At 40.4% G+C, this 20,621-nt stretch overlaps 2 protein-coding genes across 7 annotated transcripts; one reads left to right on the top strand and one right to left on the bottom strand.

The window, feature by feature from the left end:
• Positions 1 to 653: 653 nt before the first annotated feature.
• On the top strand, positions 654 to 16,885 carry UFSP2 (UFM1 specific peptidase 2). Of its 2 annotated transcripts, none has more exons than XM_034647587.1 (9): positions 654 to 789; positions 3,160 to 3,255; positions 3,702 to 3,894; positions 5,727 to 5,873; positions 10,199 to 10,363; positions 10,573 to 10,697; positions 12,263 to 12,339; positions 13,221 to 13,345; positions 16,726 to 16,885. In XM_034647587.1, exons 3-9 carry the CDS (start codon positions 3,748 to 3,750, stop codon positions 16,810 to 16,812), a joined length of 873 nt encoding a protein of 290 aa, XP_034503478.1. In that variant the 5' UTR covers positions 654 to 789; positions 3,160 to 3,255; positions 3,702 to 3,747; the 3' UTR covers positions 16,813 to 16,885. The 2 variants fall into 2 exon arrangements, with proteins under 2 accessions (XP_034503478.1, XP_019659537.1); XM_019803978.2 differs by having other exon boundaries at positions 3,160 to 3,317.
• Positions 4,627 to 20,238, bottom strand: ANKRD37 (ankyrin repeat domain 37). 5 transcript variants are annotated; one of them, XM_034647584.1, is made up of 6 exons: positions 19,567 to 20,238; positions 19,434 to 19,468; positions 19,063 to 19,180; positions 18,181 to 18,272; positions 17,433 to 17,636; positions 4,627 to 4,798 (listed from the first exon to the last, which is right to left on the bottom strand). In XM_034647584.1, the coding sequence occupies exons 1-6, from the start codon at positions 20,101 to 20,103 to the stop codon at positions 4,666 to 4,668; spliced, it is 1,119 nt and encodes a 372-aa protein (XP_034503475.1). In that variant the 5' UTR covers positions 20,104 to 20,238; the 3' UTR covers positions 4,627 to 4,665. The 5 variants fall into 5 exon arrangements, with proteins under 5 accessions (XP_034503475.1, XP_034503476.1, XP_019659539.2 ...); XM_034647585.1 differs by having other exon boundaries at positions 19,687 to 20,238; XM_034647586.1 differs by lacking the exon at positions 4,627 to 4,798 and adding an exon at positions 16,970 to 17,187 and having other exon boundaries at positions 19,567 to 20,233.
• Between the last annotated feature and the right edge of the window lie 383 nt (positions 20,239 to 20,621).

Genomic DNA, 20,621 nt, shown 5'->3' with positions numbered 1-20,621 from the left:
TTCTTCATGGTAGCCAGAAAGCAGAGAGACCATCCATGTGTGTATCAGTTTATGAATGGATAAACAAGTGTGTTGTATCCATTCAAGGGAATGTTATTGGGCCAGAAAAGAAATGAAGTACTGATTTATGCTACCATATGAATGAATCTTGGAAATACTATACAGGGTGAAAGGTAGACATGAAAGGACACATAAAGTATGATTCCATTTATGGGACATGTCCAGAATAGGCAAATCTGTAGAGACAGAAAGTAGATTAGTGGTTGCCGTGGGTCAGTGTAGGAGGAATGGGGAATGAGTGCTGATAAGTATAGGGTTCTTTTGGGGCGATGACAGTGTTTTGGAATTAGATAGTGATGATTGTAAAACCTTGTCAATATGCTAAAAGCAACTGAATCGTAGACATTAAAAGGATGAATTTTATGGTCTGAATTTTATCTCAATTTTTTTAAAAGAAAGGCAAAAAAATTTTTTATATATTATTGACTCTGGAGAATAATTATTTGGGAGTCACGTTTACTATGTTCTACTTCTGTGTGTTTGGAACCATTCTTGTTGAAAAATATTTTTCTCGTTAACTTCCTATTTGTATTCTTTTACTTTAGAAATATTTATCAAGAAAGCACTAAAACATGTACTGAGTGACCTGTCAACCAAGCTTTCTTCAAATGCACTTGTGTTCAGAATTTGCCACAGTTCAGTGTATATATGGCCTAACAGTGACATAAACACCATTCCAGGAGAACTGAGTGATAGTTCTGCTTGTAAGAACGTAATGCGCTTTATTCAGTGAGTATGTTTGAAAATTGCTAGAAATGTTTTCAAAATGTCATTTCTTATTATAAACATCTTTGTGTATTAAACGTCTAGCTTTGAACAGGAAGAAGATACAAAACGAAAATTTATGAGAAAGAAAGACAAAAAGTTATCGGACATGGTAAGCAAGTCACCTGTCTTCTTAGTGTTAAACATTTGCAATCCTTGAATTTGGACTGGAGTGAGATCTTAGAGATTATTTAATGAAGCTGTCTTATTTTTTACAGATCAGAGATTATTGAGGTCCAGAAAGAGTAAATGACTTGTCAGAAGTTATATCTCTGTTTTACATGTCTAAGCTTTTGTTCCATATTGATACATATCTTAATATGTACCTTTTTTGGGATGCTTTCTTTGCTCCCACAAAAATATACAGCTCGAGTATGTTTCCAAATCACTTAAAAATAAATAAAAAAGAACCATGCTGAAACATGACAGTGACACATTATGCTGTGAGATAATAAATAATAAATTATTTACTTTTCTTCACATTGTTCTTAGTTCTGGTGCTTTTTGAACCATTGTTATTGAGGACCTGCCATACGCCACAAACTTGGCAAATACCGGAGATGAAAAATGGAGCTACTTCAAGGGAGGAAGTGTTTTTCTAGGCTGTTACGGGAAGATAGGGTGGCCATGAGGTTAGAGAGGTAGGCAGGGGCCACTTCAGAAGAAGCAGAACTAAGCCAACAGCTACGGTAATGGAGAGCAGGGAAGGGATCCAAGAGACATTTAGGGGATAAAATGGATGATACTTGGAAATGAATTGGATATGGGATGACTGTTTTCTTGCTTGGGTAAAGATGGGTGATGGGGAAGACATGAGGTCAGTTTTGGTCACGTGGTTTGAGACACCAGTGAGCTGCCCACATGAGCTGTTAGATTTACAAGTATGGAACATATATAAAGAACGTGTAGGCTGTAGATGAAACGATTTGAGACTTACCAGTAGTTGGAGCTTGACATTTTGAGGGGTATGGGTCAGTTATTTTGTAGAGTGTTCCTCAGTGGGGTTTGTTTTAGGTTTCCTCACGATTAGATTCAGGGGGTGCACTGTTGGTAGGAATATGACCGAAGTAATATCTTGTCCTTCTCAGTACGTCACATTAAAGGGGTACGTGCTGTCAGTCTGCCTCTAGTATTGGTGGTGGTAACTCTGCTGGTTTTCTTCTCTGGGAGGGCACTATTTTTTCCCTTGTAAGTAGTCAGTATCTCATGGTAAGATACTTTGAGGCTATCCTATTCCTCACCAAAGTTTTACCCACCACTTTCAGTATCAATTGATCATTTTTGTCTGAATCCAACATTAACCTGATGGTTACAAGGTGGTAATTTTTCTCATTTCCTTCTACAGTTCTTAGATGACATTATACCATAAGGAAGAGCTTTGCTTTTCCCTATTGATTTATTATACGCATGGAAGCATAGGTTCCTGTTTTTTGCAGTGAGTTAGAATCTGTTACTCTCATTAGTTATTTGGATGCTCACAGTTTCCAAGATTTGGCCCATGAAAGCTGCTTCTGGCTGTGGCTCCAATGTCCTTTTGACACTGTGTTTTTGAGTACTTCGAACTTCTTCCACAAGATGTTCTAGGCACATCATGTAGTGTTCATGGTCCAGCTCAGGAATCAGCCATTTCTCTACGGAGCATCCACATGTGTACCTAACATACATGTACACACACGCACACACACACACACAATGTTCCTATGTATCCACGTAAATCATATTTCTATTTCCAGTTCTACGTCTGCCTCACTCAATTCCTAACCTTCAGCCAGTGAGAAACCTGGCTTCCAGTATTCTCAGTGTTTTGCCAGATTTGTTCGAAACAGAAAGTATTTTCAGAGTTGTTATTCCATACCACTGTCAAAATCAAACTTACTAACGGAATTCAGTATTTGTTTATAGTTCCCTGCGCCTTTAGGCCAGGCATTTATAGGTCTAATGTATGTTTAAAAGTTCCTTTGGTGTGTGTTTATTGTATCTTGTTCATTCGATTTTTTTTTTTCACACTCAGACTCTACAAAAGTAGGATAATATATGAATCCTGGTGAACCTCTATACCAGCTGTAATGTTTATCAACACACACACACACACAAATGTTTAAAAAAAAATGTTTATCAACAAATGGTCAGTCTGGGTTCGTCTTCATCCCCACTCCCTTTCCATCTCTCCTCAGATTATTTTGAAGCAGAGAAGTTTTTTTTAAGATAAGATTTGTGCTTTTAAACAATTTACTGTAATACAGCTTTATGTGGCCCTTAAAAAGTCATTTTACTTGCCCTTTATATTTAATGTTCAATGTGCTATAAGTTGACTATTACTGTTTATCTTTATAGCATCAAATAGTAAATATAGATCTTATGCTGGAAATGTCAACCTCTCTGGGAGCTGTAACCCCCATCATTGAAAGAGAAAGCGGAGGACACCACTACGTTAGTATGACTTTACCCGTTGATGTAGTTCTGTCTGTTGCTCCAGAGGAAACATGGGGAAAGTAAGGATTTTGTAATATTACTGACACGTTTCTATAAGCACTCCTCCCCAGAGTAATCAGAGCCTGTTTTTAAATATCATAGACATATCCAGGATTGTTGTTATTTTAATTATGATTTATTCCTTGTTTGTTATTAAACTGAGTCATCTAGTAATTAAATGTTTATTTAGAGGAAGTAGGGTAGTATGCAAAACCTATAAAGTTCTCCCTTTACCTACACATAGGAAATATACAGTCTACTTAATTTTGCATAAATTTAGACTTCGTTTAATAATCCTGGTCCAGTCAAGTTTTTTACTGTATTTGGGATATAGTAACTCTCCATTCTCATTTATCATAGCCACTATAATTTTTGTTAATGCACTTGAATATTTCCCTCTGCAGAGTTCGTAAGCTTCTGGTTGATGCAATTCATAATCAACTAACTGATATGGAGAAGTGCATTTTGAAATATATGAAAGGAACATCTATTGTGGTCCCCGAACCATTGCACTTTTTATTGCCAGGGGAAAAAAATCTTGTGACAATTTCATATCCATCAGGAATTCCAGATGGTCAGCTGCAGGCCTATAGAAAGGTAATACCAAGGGGTGCCTGCGTGGCTCAGTCGGTTAAGCATCTGCCTTCAACTTGGGTCATGATCCCAGGGTCCTGGGGTCAGGCTTCCTGCTCAGTGGGGAGCCTGCTTTTTCCTCTCCCACTGCCACTCCCACTGCTTGTGTTTTCTCTCTCTGTGTGTCAAATAAATAAGATCTTAAAAAAAAAAAAAGAAAGGTAAAGCCAGTATACTTATTCTTAGAAAAGCTATGACCATCATTCGTTTTATATTTACTTAAACATTTCTAATAAATGGAACTTATTTTGTGATTTAATATGAAAGTGGAATCAGACTACTATTTTTACATTATTTAATTTCTGTTGACATACAACTTTTTTAAAAGTATATTACTGAAAAGATGTGCTAAACCATTTGTAACATTTTGATTTCAGACACTCAGTGTGGTTCATATGTTCTGTGCAATTTTTCCATAATGAAATAAATGAAAAGATGCGTACATGCCTTGAGCTGCTGCTGAGTGTTTATAAATAAATTCCTTTTCCCTTCCATTACTTTCAGATTTGTGGAAGAGACAAGATTACAGTTAGGGAAGGAAAGTTAGGATTTATGCTAATTCTAATTAGGATTCATAGTAATACTTTTTCCCCCACCTCCCAGGGTTATTTGGGTTTAATTAGAGGCATTTTGAAGAAAACATGATCAGCATTCAAGGAACTGAGATTTATTAATGAAATGACTGGTTTGGGAGTGTGTATTTTTGATGTGTGGTCTTGTCTGGCACCCATCAGATTATACCACGCGAGCTCCTTGCTCATCCGTCCCTGGGAGGAGGGGGAGTACTGTCGCCCTCTGCTCCGTCTCTGCCTTCTGGTGGAATTGACCTGCGGAGGCACCGGATGATCCCATTCCAGCCGCGAGAGTCCTTAGGAGACACAAAAAAGAGAATGTCAGACTTTACAAAGGAACGGTCACGTTTTTATACAGTTGGGAAAGTTTTGCATTTTAAACATGTATGCATATTTTAATTTTGATGCCATATTGATTGGTTTCCTCCAGAATTTAATCTCCACCCCTTGTATTTGTTAAGTACTCTAAGCATGACTTTTCAGAATACTGTCCTGTAATTCTATCATTGTTAATTACAATTTACTCATTTACAAGGCTGTTTCAAAACCAGTCTTTAGCCTGGATCCGTATTTTAACAGACTGTGTTATAATAAGTAATTAATTTGCAATTATGTTAATTCTCATTCTGACAAATTACAGTCAACCCTTGAATAACACAAGTTTGAACTGCAAGAGTCCACGCGTACAGATTATTTTCAATAAATACATACACTACAGCACTATAAATGTATTTTTCTTTCCTTACGATTTTCTTAATAACATTTTCTTTTCTGTAGCTTACTGTATTGTAAGGATACAGTATATGATACATATGCAAAATATATATTAGTCATTAACGTGTGTGTTCAGAAGCCTTCCAGTCAACAGTAGGCTCTGCAGTTTTGAGGAGTCAGAAGCTACATGTGGCTTTTCAACTGTGAGGGCTCAGTGCCTCTAATCCCCTCATTGTTCATGGCTTAACTGCATTTTCATTTTTTTCTGTGTTCTCTTCCCGTTCCTGTCCATATTCATGGAAAAACATACATGACTTTCATTTGGTTTTAGTTTAAATCTCACCCTCATTGACCTTAGTGAATTATATTATGTGTATTTGATAACTTCTGTAGCCAATATATAGTTAATTTTGTTTTATATCTTTAGTTTGAGTTTCTTTACAGACAGGTGAGGAGTCTAAGTTATTTAACTTTTTTCTCTTCTTTTCTATTGATTCTGATTTCGTTTAGGAATTACATGACCTCTTCAATCTGCCTCATGACAGACCATATTTCAGAAGGTCTAATGCTTACCACTTTCCAGATGAACCGTACAAAGATGGTTACATTAGAAATCCACATACTTACCTCAATCCACCTAACATAGAGACTGGTACGGTGAGTTTAATAATTATTTACAGAGTCCACTGATGGTCAGTGTCAGTAGTGATTTTTCGTGTATATCCAGTGGAAGTTTTAAGGGTTACAGAACGTGTGTCGTCTCTAAAACAAAATTAACCACCCGTTTCTTTTAATAATCGCTTAAAATAGCAGTATTCACGCTAGTCTAAAAAGGTCAGAAGTAGATAGTAGGTACCACAGTTTTCCGACTAAAATTCCATCCCCTGGTTTATTTAAAGGCTTATCCCCATTTATTTTCCTCCTGAACCTGAGAAATCATGCTAACTGAAGAGCAGATTCTGCCCACAGCACGCGGCAGCGGAAGGCCGGTAAGGTCCTGCAGCACGATTCCTCTGCAGCAGCGCCCTGCGTGCAAGTGCTCGATCCCCAGTAAGGGTAGCTCCAGGAGGGGTGGTTGGTGGAGCAGGGGGAGGGGTTCTTTAAGGGCGCGTGTAGGCCGGGAGGAAGGGGTCTCGTGGGCATCCCAGAACAGGAATGCTCCCGCAGCCCGGCCTCTTAGCAGCCCTGTGACTGGCAGCCTCCTGTCTCAGGCATTTGCTACCTCCTTGCTGGCATTTCTGCTGCTTTCCAGGAGTATGATCCTAAATGGCCTGCTTTTACTCCATCTTCTCTCAGCCTGTTTCTCATCGTTTCCAGTTGTTTCCTACCATCCTTAAAGCTGCTCACTCCCACCTCCTTTCAGCTCCATTTCCGCCCCCCGACTGCCTGATGAGCCCTGCACCTCTCAACTCCAGTTCCCAAGAGAGGAAGCCTAATTGTCCATCGTGTCATGACATTTATTCAGTATCTGCTGTGCTCTATGTGCTTTGTAAGGACATCTTAAGAATGAAAAATGAATATATGATACAGTGTCTACATAGAGGACTTAGGGGCCCACTTGTAGTCGTGGCTGTTCCACCCAAGGAGCTTGGACAGACGGGCTTCCCACAGAGAGACCCTGGCTGGACACTCACCATACATGTGCATGTGCACAGATGAGTCTCCAGTCAGCACGTCAGTGATAGAAAATCCTTTCATTCATTTTGCTTATATGGGAGGAAGTCCTGGGAGACCGCCTCCTGGTTAAAAATCTTGCTCTGTCACAGTCACAGAGTCGCCATAGGCCATCCAAAACATAGGGTCTCTGACAAACAACCTAACTCTTGTTGATTTTCCAGTAGATTATTGCATAGACGTCTTCTCTCAGACCATATTTGGAACTCCTCTAGATGGGGGGGTGTATTGTATCATAGATTTATTTTTGGTTCTTAATAGTTCCTTACAAAGTGCTTAGACATTCAGAATGTACCAAATGAATGCTGATTGATTGTTGACAATGAAATGGGTTTATTATTTCTATTACAGATATAAAAAGCATTTATACATTTTTAAGACATTATGTGATGTTTGCTACATACATATATGTATAAATTGTAAAGCATAGTAAGGAGACGAATACCAGCGAGCTCCCTACCCAACTTAAGAACCAGAACATTACCAGTCTGGCTGTGTGTTCCTTCCTTTTCTACTCTACCTCTCCACAGCCTGAGAGGAACTCAGTTTATCCTGAGTTTTATTTATATCACTCATTTCCTTTTTTTAAATAGCTTTATATGTGCATATTTCCTCAACACTTACAGTTTTGCTGATTGTGAGTTTTATAAAAACTGGGTCATTTTATATTTGGTCTTACTCGCTCTTCCACTCACTATTAAGTATCCAAGAGTTAGCCATGGTGTTACGTTGAACTGTGGTTCAGTTGTCTTTATTGCTATATAACAAATCTTTGTATGATTTTTGTCTTAATATTTTGCTCTCCAGCCAACCGTGATAGGAACATTGCTGTACGTGTTTCTTGTTATATATGTGCAACAGCTGTCAAATTGTGCTTCATTTTGCCTTCTCTCTTCTCCCCCCCCAGCCCCCGGGCCATTTCAGAGAAAGTTACAGACAGTGTGGCATTTACCCCTAAATACCATAGCACAAATCTCCAAAGAGTAATAGATTTGCATTCACGGGATAGATGTACTTTGGTTATGATTAATTTTTACTTTTTATTCTCTGCTGGATTTCATTTGCTAACATTTTAAGATTTTTGCATCTGTGTTCATGAATAAGATTGGCTACTGATTTTCTTTTTTCACATTGTTCTTATTTCGTTTTTGTGTCAGTAATATACTGGCTCATTGAAAGAGTTGGGGAGCATTCCCTTTTTTTTTTCTTTTAATTTTCTAGAGGAGTTTCTATAAGATTAGCATCATCTTTTTTTGATCATTTGGTAAAACTTACCTATAATCTGTGTTTAGCCTTTTCTTTGTGAGAACATTTTTAATAAGATTTAATTTTATTAATGGTTATAGGACTTTCTTCATTTTTCTATTTACCTAGGTTTTAGTCTCTTCCATAGTTGTAGTGATGTTTTCTTTTTCATTCTTTATATTTTTATGCTTTTTTTTCAACTTTTGGCTTTATTGACCCCCTTTATCATAACTTCTATATTCCAGTTCATCAGTTTTTTGTTCTTCACTGTCTTCTTCCTTTACTTCCTTTGATTAGTTGTTTTTCTTCTAACTTCTTAAGTTGGGCATTTTGCATATTAATCTTTTTTATTCTCTACTTTAAGGTTTTAAATTTCAAGCAAAGCACTGTTTTCACAGGTTTTAATTTGAAGTATTTTAGTTTTATTCAGTTATAGGTATCTTTACACCTCTATTACTATTCTTCTTTAATCCATGTGTTATTTCCAAGTGTTTTTTTAACATCCAAATACATTAGAATTCATTTATTTATCTAGGTATGTGTGTATGTATTTTTACTGGTAATGTGACTCTTTTGCCTACTGGTCAGAAACAATTTTTATGTGATACAGATTCTGAAATTTATTGAGACATTCATTTCCTGTGGATGCTATAGAAACCACACATTTGGCAGTTTAAAACTACAAAAATGTATCCTCTCAGTTGTGGAGGCCACAAGTGTGAAACCCTATCATGAGGCTGAAATCAAGGTGTCAGCGGATCCACGCTCCCTCCAAAGGCTTTGGGGAGAGTCCATCCCGTGCCCCATCGAGCTGTGGTGGCTGCCGGCGCTCCTTGGCTGCGTTGCTCCCATCAGCCTCTGTGGTCACATTGCCTCCTCTTCTCCCGTGTCAGATTTCCCTCTCTGCTCTCTCACAGGGATACATGTGGTTGCATTTCAGGCCCACCTTGGATAGTCCAGGAACATCTCTCCGTATGTTAAGATCCTTAATTTAATCACATCTGCAGAGAACCCCCCCCCCTTTTTTTTTTTGCTTTTTGACCATATAAGGTACCTTCACAGGTTCCAGGGATTGGGAGATAGGTATCATTTGGGGACCATTTTTCAGCCTACCACAATGTTCTAAGTTGTAAGTTTTCTCTGTGTGCTTGAGAAGAAAATATATTGTCTAATTGTTGGGTGAGGATTCTATATTTGTCTATGCCTACTCTTACCTAATTTTTTAAAAAAATAATACCAGTTTGTGGGGAAAAAAACACATGAGTATTCTTAACATTATACTATAAGAAAAGTTATATGATCTTGGCCTTTATGTAAGGATATTTAAATGTATCCTTGGGCTATAATCAATGGCAGGTTTACTAAATTGGAGAAACATTCTTCATCCCTATTATATGGCCCCTTTTTTGTTCATTCCTCTATTCCTTCCTTCATCCTTTATTCAGTAAACATTTCTGCCAGACCCACTGTAGAAGCTTGGGCCCAGAAAGAAATAAGACACAGTACTTGCCCTTATCAAACTCACATATTAGTGTGGTTAAGCAGAGATTTAAAAGTAATAAGGTGTCAAGTAGTGCTTTGAAAAATAAAAAGTAAAGCAGAATAGAGTGACAGCCAGGGCAGGAGGTGGGTGGTGAGGGAGTAAACGTGCCATTTTTAGGTTGGTGATATGGGAGGCCTCTGACATGTGAGCAGAGACCTGAGTGAAGTGAGGGTGCAGAGCTGCCAATTATTTGGGAAAAAAGTGTTCCAGGCAGAGCAAACAGACTTTGACATCAGGTTGCCCCTGGAATGTCTGAGCCTAAAGCAGAGCAATAGGGGAGAGTTGTACAAGATGAAGTTGGAGAGGAGGCCGGAGAGCAGGACTCGCCAGGCCGTAGAGCCTGTGGTAACGACTCTGGACATTTAATAAAAAGCCAAGAAAGTATAATGTTCAACTGTAGCTCTCTGAGGCATTTTTGTAAGGAACTGAAGTAACAGTCTAGTAAACCCGGCTTGGATGTATGTATAGAATATGTGCGTATATCTTAAGTTAATATGTTACTGTATTTCTTTTTATGTAGATTTATGTGGTCCAGGGCATCTATGGTTATCATCACTACATGCAGGATCGCATGGATGACAACGGCTGGGGCTGTGCTTACCGATCTCTGCAGACAATCTGCTCTTGGTTCAAACACCAAGGCTACACAGAGAGATCCATTCCAACACACAGAGAAATTCAGCAGGTACGGAACATGCCATTTAAAATTCTTATCAATCTTACATTTCATTAGCCCTGCATATACTATTAATAATGATTATTACCTCATGGTACGGACTTATTTCTGTTTTGAAGGGAAAAAAAAACATACTCGTAATCAGGGAAAAGGTTCTAAATGTAGTTTTTAATAGCTGTCTTGTGTGTGCATTTGTTTGTGTTTTTAAATACACGAAGGCCCTAGTTGATGCCGGGGACAAACCAGCGACGTTCGTTGGATCACGGCAGTGGATCGGATCTATCGAGGTGCAGCTGGTACTGAACCAGCTGATCGGCATAACTTCAAAAATACTGTTTGTCAGGTGAGGGCGCTTTAAGAAATTAGTGACGTCATTTCAAAGGAAGTTCCTCATTTTATTAAAAAAGAGGAAAATCGTATAGTTTTCTCCTTTCTCTCCCTCCATACTGTCTTTACTCTCTCTCCTCCACATTGCCTCATTGCTTTACAAATCTCATTTTTTAAACCCTAAATTTTTTGGTTATTTTTTAGAAGACTTTGAGTTGATGAGTAAACTTTGCAAATATATACTTGCGTGGTATAGACTTAATTTAGCCCAGAAGAGGAAGGTGTGGAAATATGTCAGCTTTGACTGGAGTTACAGAAAATCAACTTTTTGTTTATCCTCAAGTCTTTAAAAAGTCTTGAAAGGAGAAAATCAAACGTTGATCTATGACTGCCCTTTTTACGTTCCTCCTGGCCTTTTCCTGAAGATGTCAATAAATAAACAATGTGTTCAAATAATAGATTCATTTTTTCCCAGTACAGTTTAGCCATAATTCTAGCATGAAAATATGAGCAAATATCCGGGTCATGATCTCAGGGTCCTGGGATTGAGTGCTGTGCCAGGCTCCACGCCCAGCACGGAGTCTGCTTAAATTCTCTCTTGCTCACTCTCTCTAAAGTAAATAAATAAATCTTTAAAAAAAAGTAAAAATAAAATATAAGCAAATATTAATTAAATAAGATTGAGTTCTACGACAATAACTAGCTTATTCCTTATTAGTGAACTTCTGCTTTAAATACATTTTCTGTTACGATAACCTTAGTGGATACAGTAACGTTACCCTCTTTTGTCCACGGGCTTATGTCCAAGAACATACGATTTCACAGTTGCAGTTTGGATTGTCTGTGGAAACCAGAGCTAACAAATAAATGATAGATTAAGTAGCAAAGCATATGGTGATTAAAACGTAAACGTTTTGGCACATTAGAACTTTGTACGGCCCTTACTAAGCAAGAGTTTAGGGTTAGCCGCCACCTGGTACCTCCAACCTAAAAGATAATCTCCCTTCATCTGGCCATCTTTCTCTCTTCTCAAAAGTACAAACTGTAGGACATTGAAATATCCTCTAAAATATGTTGTACTTGAAAACGTTTTGCAGTTTTCACTTTAGCTTCACAGATACTGTCTATTTTAGTCCCGAATCTCCTGTCACGTAGACAGGGCAGGGCTGATTGGTTCTAGTCTAAGATGAGGAGGTACAGATTGAGTCTGGTGGCCAGAAGACAAGAACCCAGGCTTAAAACTCACTCTTCTGAAATTAAATCCACCCAGAATAGCCCTGTGGCCATCAAGGTGACCACTTTCACTCTTCCATTAAAAATCCTTCTTTATGCAGTTCCAGAAGCAAAGAAGCAAGGTCTTCTTTCCTTGCACCTTTAGTGGCCTTAAATACTTCGAGAGGTTATGGTGCTTTAAATTGCTCTCAAGTCAGTTCCCTACACTTAATGTTATTTAAATTTATATCATGCTTTTTTCAATAACCAAAAAAGAAAACAAAACGGTAGAGAACATTGGTTCCCAAACTTCTTATTTGACCTTAGTGTGAGAAATCGTTCATCTGATGGAGAATGGTTTCTTTCTAGCCAAGGTTGTGAAATGGCCTCTCAGGGACGGGAGCTGAGTAATCACTTCCAGACTGAAGGAACTCCAGTCATGATCGGTAAGGTGTTTTGGAATCTTGGGCTCTTTGGGTAAAGAGGAGAATATATAAAATCTCTTGTTAATATAAATAATGTCACATAAAATCAGTCATTTTTAAACATTTTAAAATAAGCTTTTATACTGTACATACTGACCTCTGGATTACTTGTTTTTCCATTTTCAAGGTGGGAGGAAAGTTATGAAAAAGATTGTAATAACCACAAGTAAAGGCTAAGAACAGAAGTGATAACTGTTGACATATTTAAAGAGCTGAGAACAGTATAGGAAAGAAGCCACAGTCACTCAGTCAAGCCTAGTAAGCCACGGTGCTGTCTCTAACTTGGCTGGCTGTGTGACATTACACAAATTGCTTCACCTCTCTGGGCTTTATTTGTAAAGAGGATCAGATGAGTAGATCTAAACACTGACGATTCTATGAAAACAAGATTCAATCTGGGATGACAGATGGCAAACTAAGACTGGTACATAGGATATGCAGGCGGACAGATTTCCACAGAATATCAGAAGGACCTGAATGGGTAGGCGGGCTGTCCCATGGGAAGTCCTCAGAGCAGAGGCCGCATGGCCCATTTGCTGAGAGGCCTCCCAGCAGTGATTGTGATCCTCCGTAGCCTTTTCTAAATCCAGTGTAGGTAATTCCGTGGAAATGGCAGTGGAGTAGAAACCTGATATGATTACAAATATGATTGTATCTTTTCTGATTTTAAAGATATAGTTTTATCTTCTCAGGGTATACGTGACATTGTGGTCTCTTATAGGCTAGTCAGTTTTAATGCTGTTAGATCAATTAATAGGCCAAATAATCTTTTTAAAATGAAATTGAATAGGAAGTTGAGATTCATATATGCCCTCTCATATTTCATATTTCCCTTGCTATAGGGGGAGGAGTTTTGGCCCACACAATACTAGGAGTGGCATGGAATGAGATTACAGGGCAGATAAAATTTCTGATTTTAGATCCACATTATACAGGCGCTGAAGATCTACAAGTTATTTTGGAAAAGGTAAGTATCTGTTTAACACAAATTTAGATGCAACGCAAAGACCACGGAAGCAAAGGTGAGCAAACTGGCCGTTAACAGAAAGACTATAAACCAAGGGCTGTGATGCACACTGTCAGGAGGTCTTCCAGGGCTGCGAGGACTGTCTCTCTAGACTGGGAGGACAAGAGGGAGCTAAAGTGAATTGCAGAGAACAAAGTGTAGGTTAGATTTATGAAGACTTTCATAGTTATTAAACTTACTAGTAGAACAAAGAGCTTATACATGTGTTCTTTTGGAGATGTTACAGCTTTGCATAAAACCAATATACTGAAATAAGACAGTGGATTAAATAACCTTTATAATTAACTGTATTATTAACCAAAAATAAACTAGGCAATATATTGCACATTTATGGAGGCTTGACCACTTTTAATTTATTTACATATAATTTATTCTCATTCTATAAAGGATTTGAATTTGAGACAAATTTAAGACCATTCGTTGATACTTAGAGTACCAGTTAATTTAACTTCATGTATAGGCAACTAATTCTCACATGTGAAAACTCATACTAAAACTTTAGGAGGCAAGTATAAGACATAATTAACTTGAATTTTAACTTCTGTATTCTTTGCCAAATATATTAAAATTTCAAAGAATGCATATGACCTTTTCAGCCACAAACCAATGATATATCCTACTATTACCCAGTACCCTTCATTTTTTCATGTTGTCACTTAAGTCAGCATCATAAATACCAATAAAAAGCTTTCTCTGAACTTTGAGGTTGTAGTTTAATTAGGTCATTTTATTTTAAAGCACAGTTGCTAGGGAATTGGGTGGTTTAGCATCGAAATTCATTGGTGAGACCCTTTCAGAAGTTGAACAGAATGTTAACTGCGTGCGGTTACCAAAGCCCCAAGGACGAGGGGTTTATGTAAAGAGCTTTGGTGTGCGTGCAGCTGAATTCTTTTATAGCCAAGTTTAGTAAAGTATTTTGCAAGCGATAAGACTATAAATACTAACAGGAGGTAAATGTGTCCTGCTTTTTTCTTTCAAGGCATTTGGACTTGTAAATCTATGAAATGTTTTCTGCGGCACATGAAAGTGGGAGCAGTATTTTACTCTCTTTCTGTAGCCACGTGTTCGCTCACTCAGCATTAAGTACCTAACACAGGCCGCCCACTGTCCGAAACAACAGGGGTATTAGGAAAGGTCTTTAAGAAGTTCTTAGTCTAGTGTAGAAGACGAGAGAGATCTAAAACGTATTCCCAGGACAAAATACGGTTATCAAAGGTAGGGTTTGCAAGGCCGATCCAGTAGAGGGCTTCCTTACCCAGAACTACGGCAGCTTGGACACGACCCGAGCCGGGGAAGAGGTGTGGCTGGAGGGATGGGCAAGGGCTAAAACTGAGCCAGGCAGAGAAGCAGAGCATTTAGATGGTATCTTCGAGGCAGTACGAAGCCGCCATTATTTTAATGAGAGCTATGAAACAGATAATAAAATTACTTCTTTCCAGCTGGTTTGAGGAACTTTGCAGTAGACGGAATTGTCTAGATAGGGTTTTCTGAAGCAGTTGGATAGGAAAGGCGTTGTCCCTGATTACTTTCTCTGAGGAGTGTACTGTCCTCCTTTCCTAGTTAGGTCTCCAGAATTTTCAGTTGTAGAAAACCCTCTGCCCTTTCAGCACGTATGAGGACCTCTGAAGCCAAGGCCTGGCCATCAGTACAATTATTGGCCCTCACAGAACTCGAGAATCTAGAGCAGTGTCTTAGAGCCTGGGCGGCTTATAAACAATAGAAATTTATTCCTCACACTTCTGGAGGTGCAGAAATCCAAGGCACCAGCGGGTTTGGTCTGGTGAGCCCCACTTACTAGTTCACAGGCAGCAGTCTTTTTCACTGTGTCTACACAAAGTGGAAAGGCTAAGGGACCTTTCTGGGGCCTCCTTAATAAAGGCACTAATCCCATTCATGAGGGCTCCACTCAACCTAGTCACCTCCCAAAGGCTCCACCTCCACATACCATCAGCTTAGGGATTAGGTTTCAACATGAATTTTGGAAGGACACAAACATTCAGCCTAGCAAGGGCTGTAGGGATAGTTCTGCCTCTGCCTGACCTCTCTTCACCCTCTTGTGGAACTTTCCTGTTTGAAGTTCCCAGACTAGTCGCCTCAAAGAGAAAGAGCCTAACTCCCCTATCTACTCCCATCAGTTTCTGGTTTGGGTACCCTCTCTACCCACTTCTCTTTAAAATAATTGGAGTCTGGTTACCTGGAAAGGGCCTAAAAGATTAAAACAGGTGGTATAAGCCTTTATTCATCATTAAGAAAACAGATTTTAGGACTTTAAATTTATTAGAGAAAGTTTTGCTAAAAAAAGATAGGAAAAAGAAGCTTATTTACATATAGAAACAGGTCTCAAAGACAAACAAAAACCCCATAAATTTTGCAGTTACCTGGGGGCAGGGAAATAGGACTGATGGAGGAATTTTTACTTTCATTTGAACTTTAAAATGTGTATCTTATTTTTGCAATCACAGAAAGAAAAATGCAAAAATTAAAGAGCATCTCTACTCAATCCTCCAACCTCCACACTAAAAAGTAGAGCTAACACACTGTCTTCTTCAGAAACCAGCTCTAGATCACTGCCAGAATATGCAGCATCTTCCGAGTTAGTGAGGCTGAAGAATAAGACCACCCTACTTGCCACTCACCCAGTGGTATGTAAGAGTTCTAGCCGGCCCCCTCACAAGTCTCTTGCAAGCAAAGCATTTCATTTCAGAACGATAAAACTCAGACTAGTCATTAGCTGGGTCTTTAAGAAAATAAATCAGTGGCCCTAGAAGAAATCTGATAATCTTTTGTATTCACATTGAGATTTCGTTTGAAGGTAATTTTCTCTGCTGGGGAAAAGGATGGAAACAAATGGAAAGTGGAATGATTACAGCCTGAGGACAGCGAAGGGCAATTCAAGAGGCCAGCACAGATGTCTCCCTGCCACATTTCCCCGTAGCTAAGATGCACAGTGTGGTCCCTAGGACAGCCTTTAGTGGACTACTAAGAAAAACAGATTGCCAGTTCAGCTATCACTCTCAGAATTATAAAACTTTAGAATCAATAAAAATATGGTATTTGGAGTAACAGTTACCATAAAGGCAGCTTTTTCTATCATCTCTATGATTAAATACTATAGAATTAAAAAAATTTTAACTCTATCTGAAATGGACCCAAGTATGTTAGTTTCCCATACTTTTGCAGGAGTTCAAAGCTTTGAGTTGTATAGGTAGAGTCTCATTCTGGGATTCGGGTGACAGAACAGGACCGTAAAATGTTACAGTTTTGATCATGTAATCCTATAATTTAGTAAAAGGTTTTTCTTTCCCTTCTCCCAAATCTAGGGCTGGTGTGGATGGAAGGGCCCAGACTTTTGGAACAAAGATGCTTACTATAATTTATGTCTTCCTCAGCGACCAAATATATTTTAAAATATCTTGGACTCAAAGACTGTAGTAAAGTTGTATTATAAATTTGTTATTAAAAACTAAGTTTAACTTCAAATTAAATCCTGGGTGTAGTCTGATGGTTTAAACTACAATTTTTTTTCAAAGGCTGTAGATACTACACAGAACAGTTTATTCTTTAGACATTCTTTAATAAAAGACAAAGCATGCACAACCAAAATATTACAGGCATGTAAACACACGTATTCTTAAATGTTATCTTCACTTAGAAGAAAGTTTTCCTCCTTCTTAGAAGGAGCTGAGATACACCTGGTGAGCCAAAAGCCATAGCTTGTAGCTGAGCAGTAGATGTGCACAGAGTGAAGGCTTTCTTCAAACCTTCTCAGAACCAACATGAATCTGTGGTTAAAAAACACAGTAACATTAAAAAGTTTTTTAAAAAGAAATTTTCTCTCCAACCTTCCATCGTACATACAGAATGATTTCTGGTCTCTAGAATCTAGCAGTAGTTACTATAACCAGTATTAAAATGTTTTCACGAAAATAAAAAGATACACTAGAAATAAGACTGCCAATATTTAAATGAAACAACTGTGCTGAATAAGCAATCCCAAGGGAGGAAGAAACAGAACTGGGTTACTTACCAACACTTCCTTTTTCCAGTTGTATTTTCTACACTTCCAAAACTTCGTTTCTGTCTGAGCACTGGAACACAATGATCTCTATCGGATTGGTCACTTGATTTTATTGTCTGCATACATTTAATTGTTGTAAGAAACCTGGCACATTCTAGAAATCCACAGGCCCAAGCAAGATCTTCAGCTGTTTGTCCATTCTTATTACATAAACTGAATTTAAGACAAAAATTGAGTTATTTAAAAATTGACAATCGTTTAGCCTTTTTTAAAAATGTATCTTTTCCCAAAGGAGCTTTGGGCTCATACAAATGTTGGTTTCAGAATAGACGTAGTAAAGGAATCAGAAATGCCCATATTCCTGCTATTGCATCCTAAGTGGCCAGCACAGAGTTCAAGCACAGAGTGGACATTCCATTTTTGAATGAATGAAAGAGTGTTCTGTGCTCACTATAATAAGTAAAACTCAAAGGAAGTCAAGGAGAACTTTTACAGAAGGAATTATCTCAAACCAAAACGAAGATGTAATATTGCCACAAAAGATGAACAGAACTGCACCTTTGATTGCTAAGGATCCATTTTTTACTTAAATTTAATAGTATTAGGTATCATTAACAGCCTAAGTTAACATTTAAATAACTCTAAATTGTCAATTAGGCAAGCATCATTTTTAAAAGCACATGTAATTAAGCTTCAGGGGTCTGATTAGCTTAATCCAAGGAAATATGAAATTTGAAGCCACTGATTCTATACTTACTCAATTCGGGCATCCCTGGCTACAAGCAGGCTGAGGCACTCCAGACTTCCCACTTTCGCTGCCTTGTGTAGTGGAGCCTCTCCAAAAACATCCTGAAAATAAGAGCACATTTTAGTCTCTCCCCAAACCAATTTCTGGGGAAGATGGTAAGGGAAGTCTAATTACTATTTAAGAAAGCCACTTACAACTACATTGTATTGAATTTTTTAATTCAAGTTTTTTAAAGTTCACTTGGTGTTCCCTGAAATACAAAGTTTTCATTAATAAAAGCACATGCAGCCACAGCCACCTACATTAAAATTAAGGTGAATAAAAGCAAAGTAGCATATTACAAAAGTAAACAATTTACAACTTAAATCCACCCTACTTTTAATATTCAGTGGAAGACGCAGACTACCAGAAGAAAGTTCTGTAGAAAACTATGCTGGTGGTGAGTTTGCCTCACAGGTGTGTACTGAGGCTTCTAATTGGGTAATGCAGCAAGCGTTCCTTTCCAAATACACTGCAGACCACACTGTGTGCTGTGCAGTCTCCTCGCCGAAGCCGTACAGACGGCTAATGAGCACCTGAAATGTGGCCAGACTGAGATGAAATGTGCTGTAAATGCAAAACACTCACCAGACTGAGATGTCTGAAAATGGAAAACATAAGTAATGTTTTATATGATTACGCACTGAAATAGGTAAATGGAGTTAAATCACCAAATTAAGTTCATGTTTCGTCTCATTCCTGTGGCTACTAGAAAACTTTACAACTGAGGTGTCTCCCGTTGTATTTCTATCGGACACCTCCGCTACAGCCATCTTCGTAACCAGTGAAACGTCTGTGTGGATCCGGGCGGAGGGGAGGGTTGTACACAGCAACAATCCGTAACCTAGTTACCTGTTGGTTGAGGTCAGCTCCGGTTTGCAGCTGCCACAGAAGCAAGCAAGCCAGGCCGCCACCTGCGGCCAAATGGACAGGCGACTGCTCGCAGGGATCCGGGGGCGCGTTGACCGAGNCATTACTGACGTGTCTCCCGTTGTATTTCTATCGGACACCTCCCGCTACAGCCATCTTCGTAACCAGTGAAACGTCTGTGTGGATCCGGGCGGAGGGGAGGGTTGTACACAGCAACAATCCGTAACCTAGTTACCTGTTGGTTGAGGTCAGCTCCGGTTTGCAGCTGCCACAGAAGCAAGCAAGCCAGGCCGCCACCTGCGGCCAAATGGACAGGCGACTGCTCGCAGGGATCCGGGGGCGCGTTGACCGAGGCCCCGGCCTCCAGCAGGTGCTTCAGACTGTCCACCTGCGGGAGGAGAACAGCAGTTCCAGCACCCCTCCTGCCTGTATCCAGTCCCGCGCTCTCCCGCCATCGAAAATCTCCCCCCAGGCCCCAAAACTAACTCTGAAGAGACTTGACTCGGCAGCGCTCAGTGGGCAGTGGTCCCCCTCGCTCGTGCTCTGCTCGAGCAGACAGACACCCGGAAAGGTAAGGCCGCAGGACGGAAGGGCCCCGCGTCTCACCTCGGGGTTGCAATCAAGCAACAGCATCTTCCGCTTGCAGCAGAGGACACGAGGCCGTGGGAGTGCAGAGCGGCGGGGCAGACGCTGCGGACGAGCAGGTAGGAGTGCACAGCCTGCCCGAGCGCGGGAGGATTTGGTGTCGGGGCCAGGACGCCGCCCCTCGCCGCCGTGCCCCAGCCCCCTCACCCCTGCGCGGCCGGGCCTTTCCCCGCCCTGCGGGAGCAGCACGTACACAAACACTGGCACGTGCCCCCGCGAAGCCCGCTGTGGGGAGAGGCGCGGTTCGCCAGCCGATTGGCCAGCCGGGAGGCACCAGGCCGGCCCACCTCGGGGCGGGGCCCGAAGTTCCCCCCCGCGGAGCCCCAGTGCGCGTGCGCCGCCGAGGGCGCCGGGCGGTGGGGCGCCAGCGGCGGCCATGAGGCGCGCTGAGTTTGACACGTCTCACACTGGCGTGCCCAGCCCTTCGGTCCCTGTGGAGAAGCGGGAGTCGCGGGCGAAGGTTTTCGTTTCTGCTCGCGCGCACGTAACCAGGAAACGAGTGAACTCTGGGAACAGCACCTCTGGAAGCCGCTGTGCGTGGTGCTGGCGCCGCGTCGTCCGCCCTCCAGCTCCGGAGGAAGGATGAGAGTTCCTGTGGCGTCACACCCCAAATCGCCCCCGCTCGCCTCCGCCCCGGACATTTAGGGGAGGAGAGCGGGAGCTGCGGGGCCGGAGGGGCGGCTAACGTGAAGTGAGGGGGTGGGTTTTACCAGGCGACTGCTCTGACCACCACCTCCCCCACCAACCGAACGATTTCTCACTCCGGGCCCCAGTTGGGAAATCCGGTAAAAACCGGCCAACCATTGTACTGCGTCCCCTCCCGGGGAAAGGCTGGGAGCCCGCGCCGTTAACCTTGAGCTTGCATAAAGGACAATGACACGCATCGGCCCGACCGC

The sequence above is a fragment of the Ailuropoda melanoleuca genome, chromosome 18, assembly GCF_002007445.2.
Source record: "Ailuropoda melanoleuca isolate Jingjing chromosome 18, ASM200744v2, whole genome shotgun sequence".
NCBI classification, from domain to species: Eukaryota; Metazoa; Chordata; class Mammalia; order Carnivora; family Ursidae; genus Ailuropoda; species Ailuropoda melanoleuca.
Note: the sequence above shows the minus strand (reverse complement) of the source record. Positions and strands in the feature narration are given on the sequence as shown.

Bases quoted from the DNA above. Each gene is read 5' to 3' on its own strand.
- UFSP2 (XM_019803978.2), top strand. From the start codon at position 3,184: ATGCTGGAAATGTCAACCTCTCTGGGAGCTGTAACCCCCATCATTGAA. The intron at 3,318-3,701 runs GTAAGGATTTTG...TTCCCTCTGCAG, and splicing joins CCAGAGGAAACATGGGGAAA to AGTTCGTAAGCTTCTGGTTG. The intron at 13,346-16,725 runs GTAAGTATCTGT...TCCCAAATCTAG, and splicing joins TACAAGTTATTTTGGAAAAG to GGCTGGTGTGGATGGAAGGG.
- ANKRD37 (XM_019803980.2), bottom strand. From the start codon at position 20,103: ATGGCCGCCGCTGGCGCCCCACCGCCCGGCGCCCTCGGCGGCGCACGC. The intron at 18,273-19,315 runs GTAACTAGGTTA...TCTTATTTTCAG, and splicing joins GAGCTGACCTCAACCAACAG to GATGTTTTTGGAGAGGCTCC. The intron at 17,637-18,180 runs GTAAGTATAGAA...TCTTAAATTCAG, and splicing joins GCCAGGGATGCCCGAATTGA to TTTATGTAATAAGAATGGAC.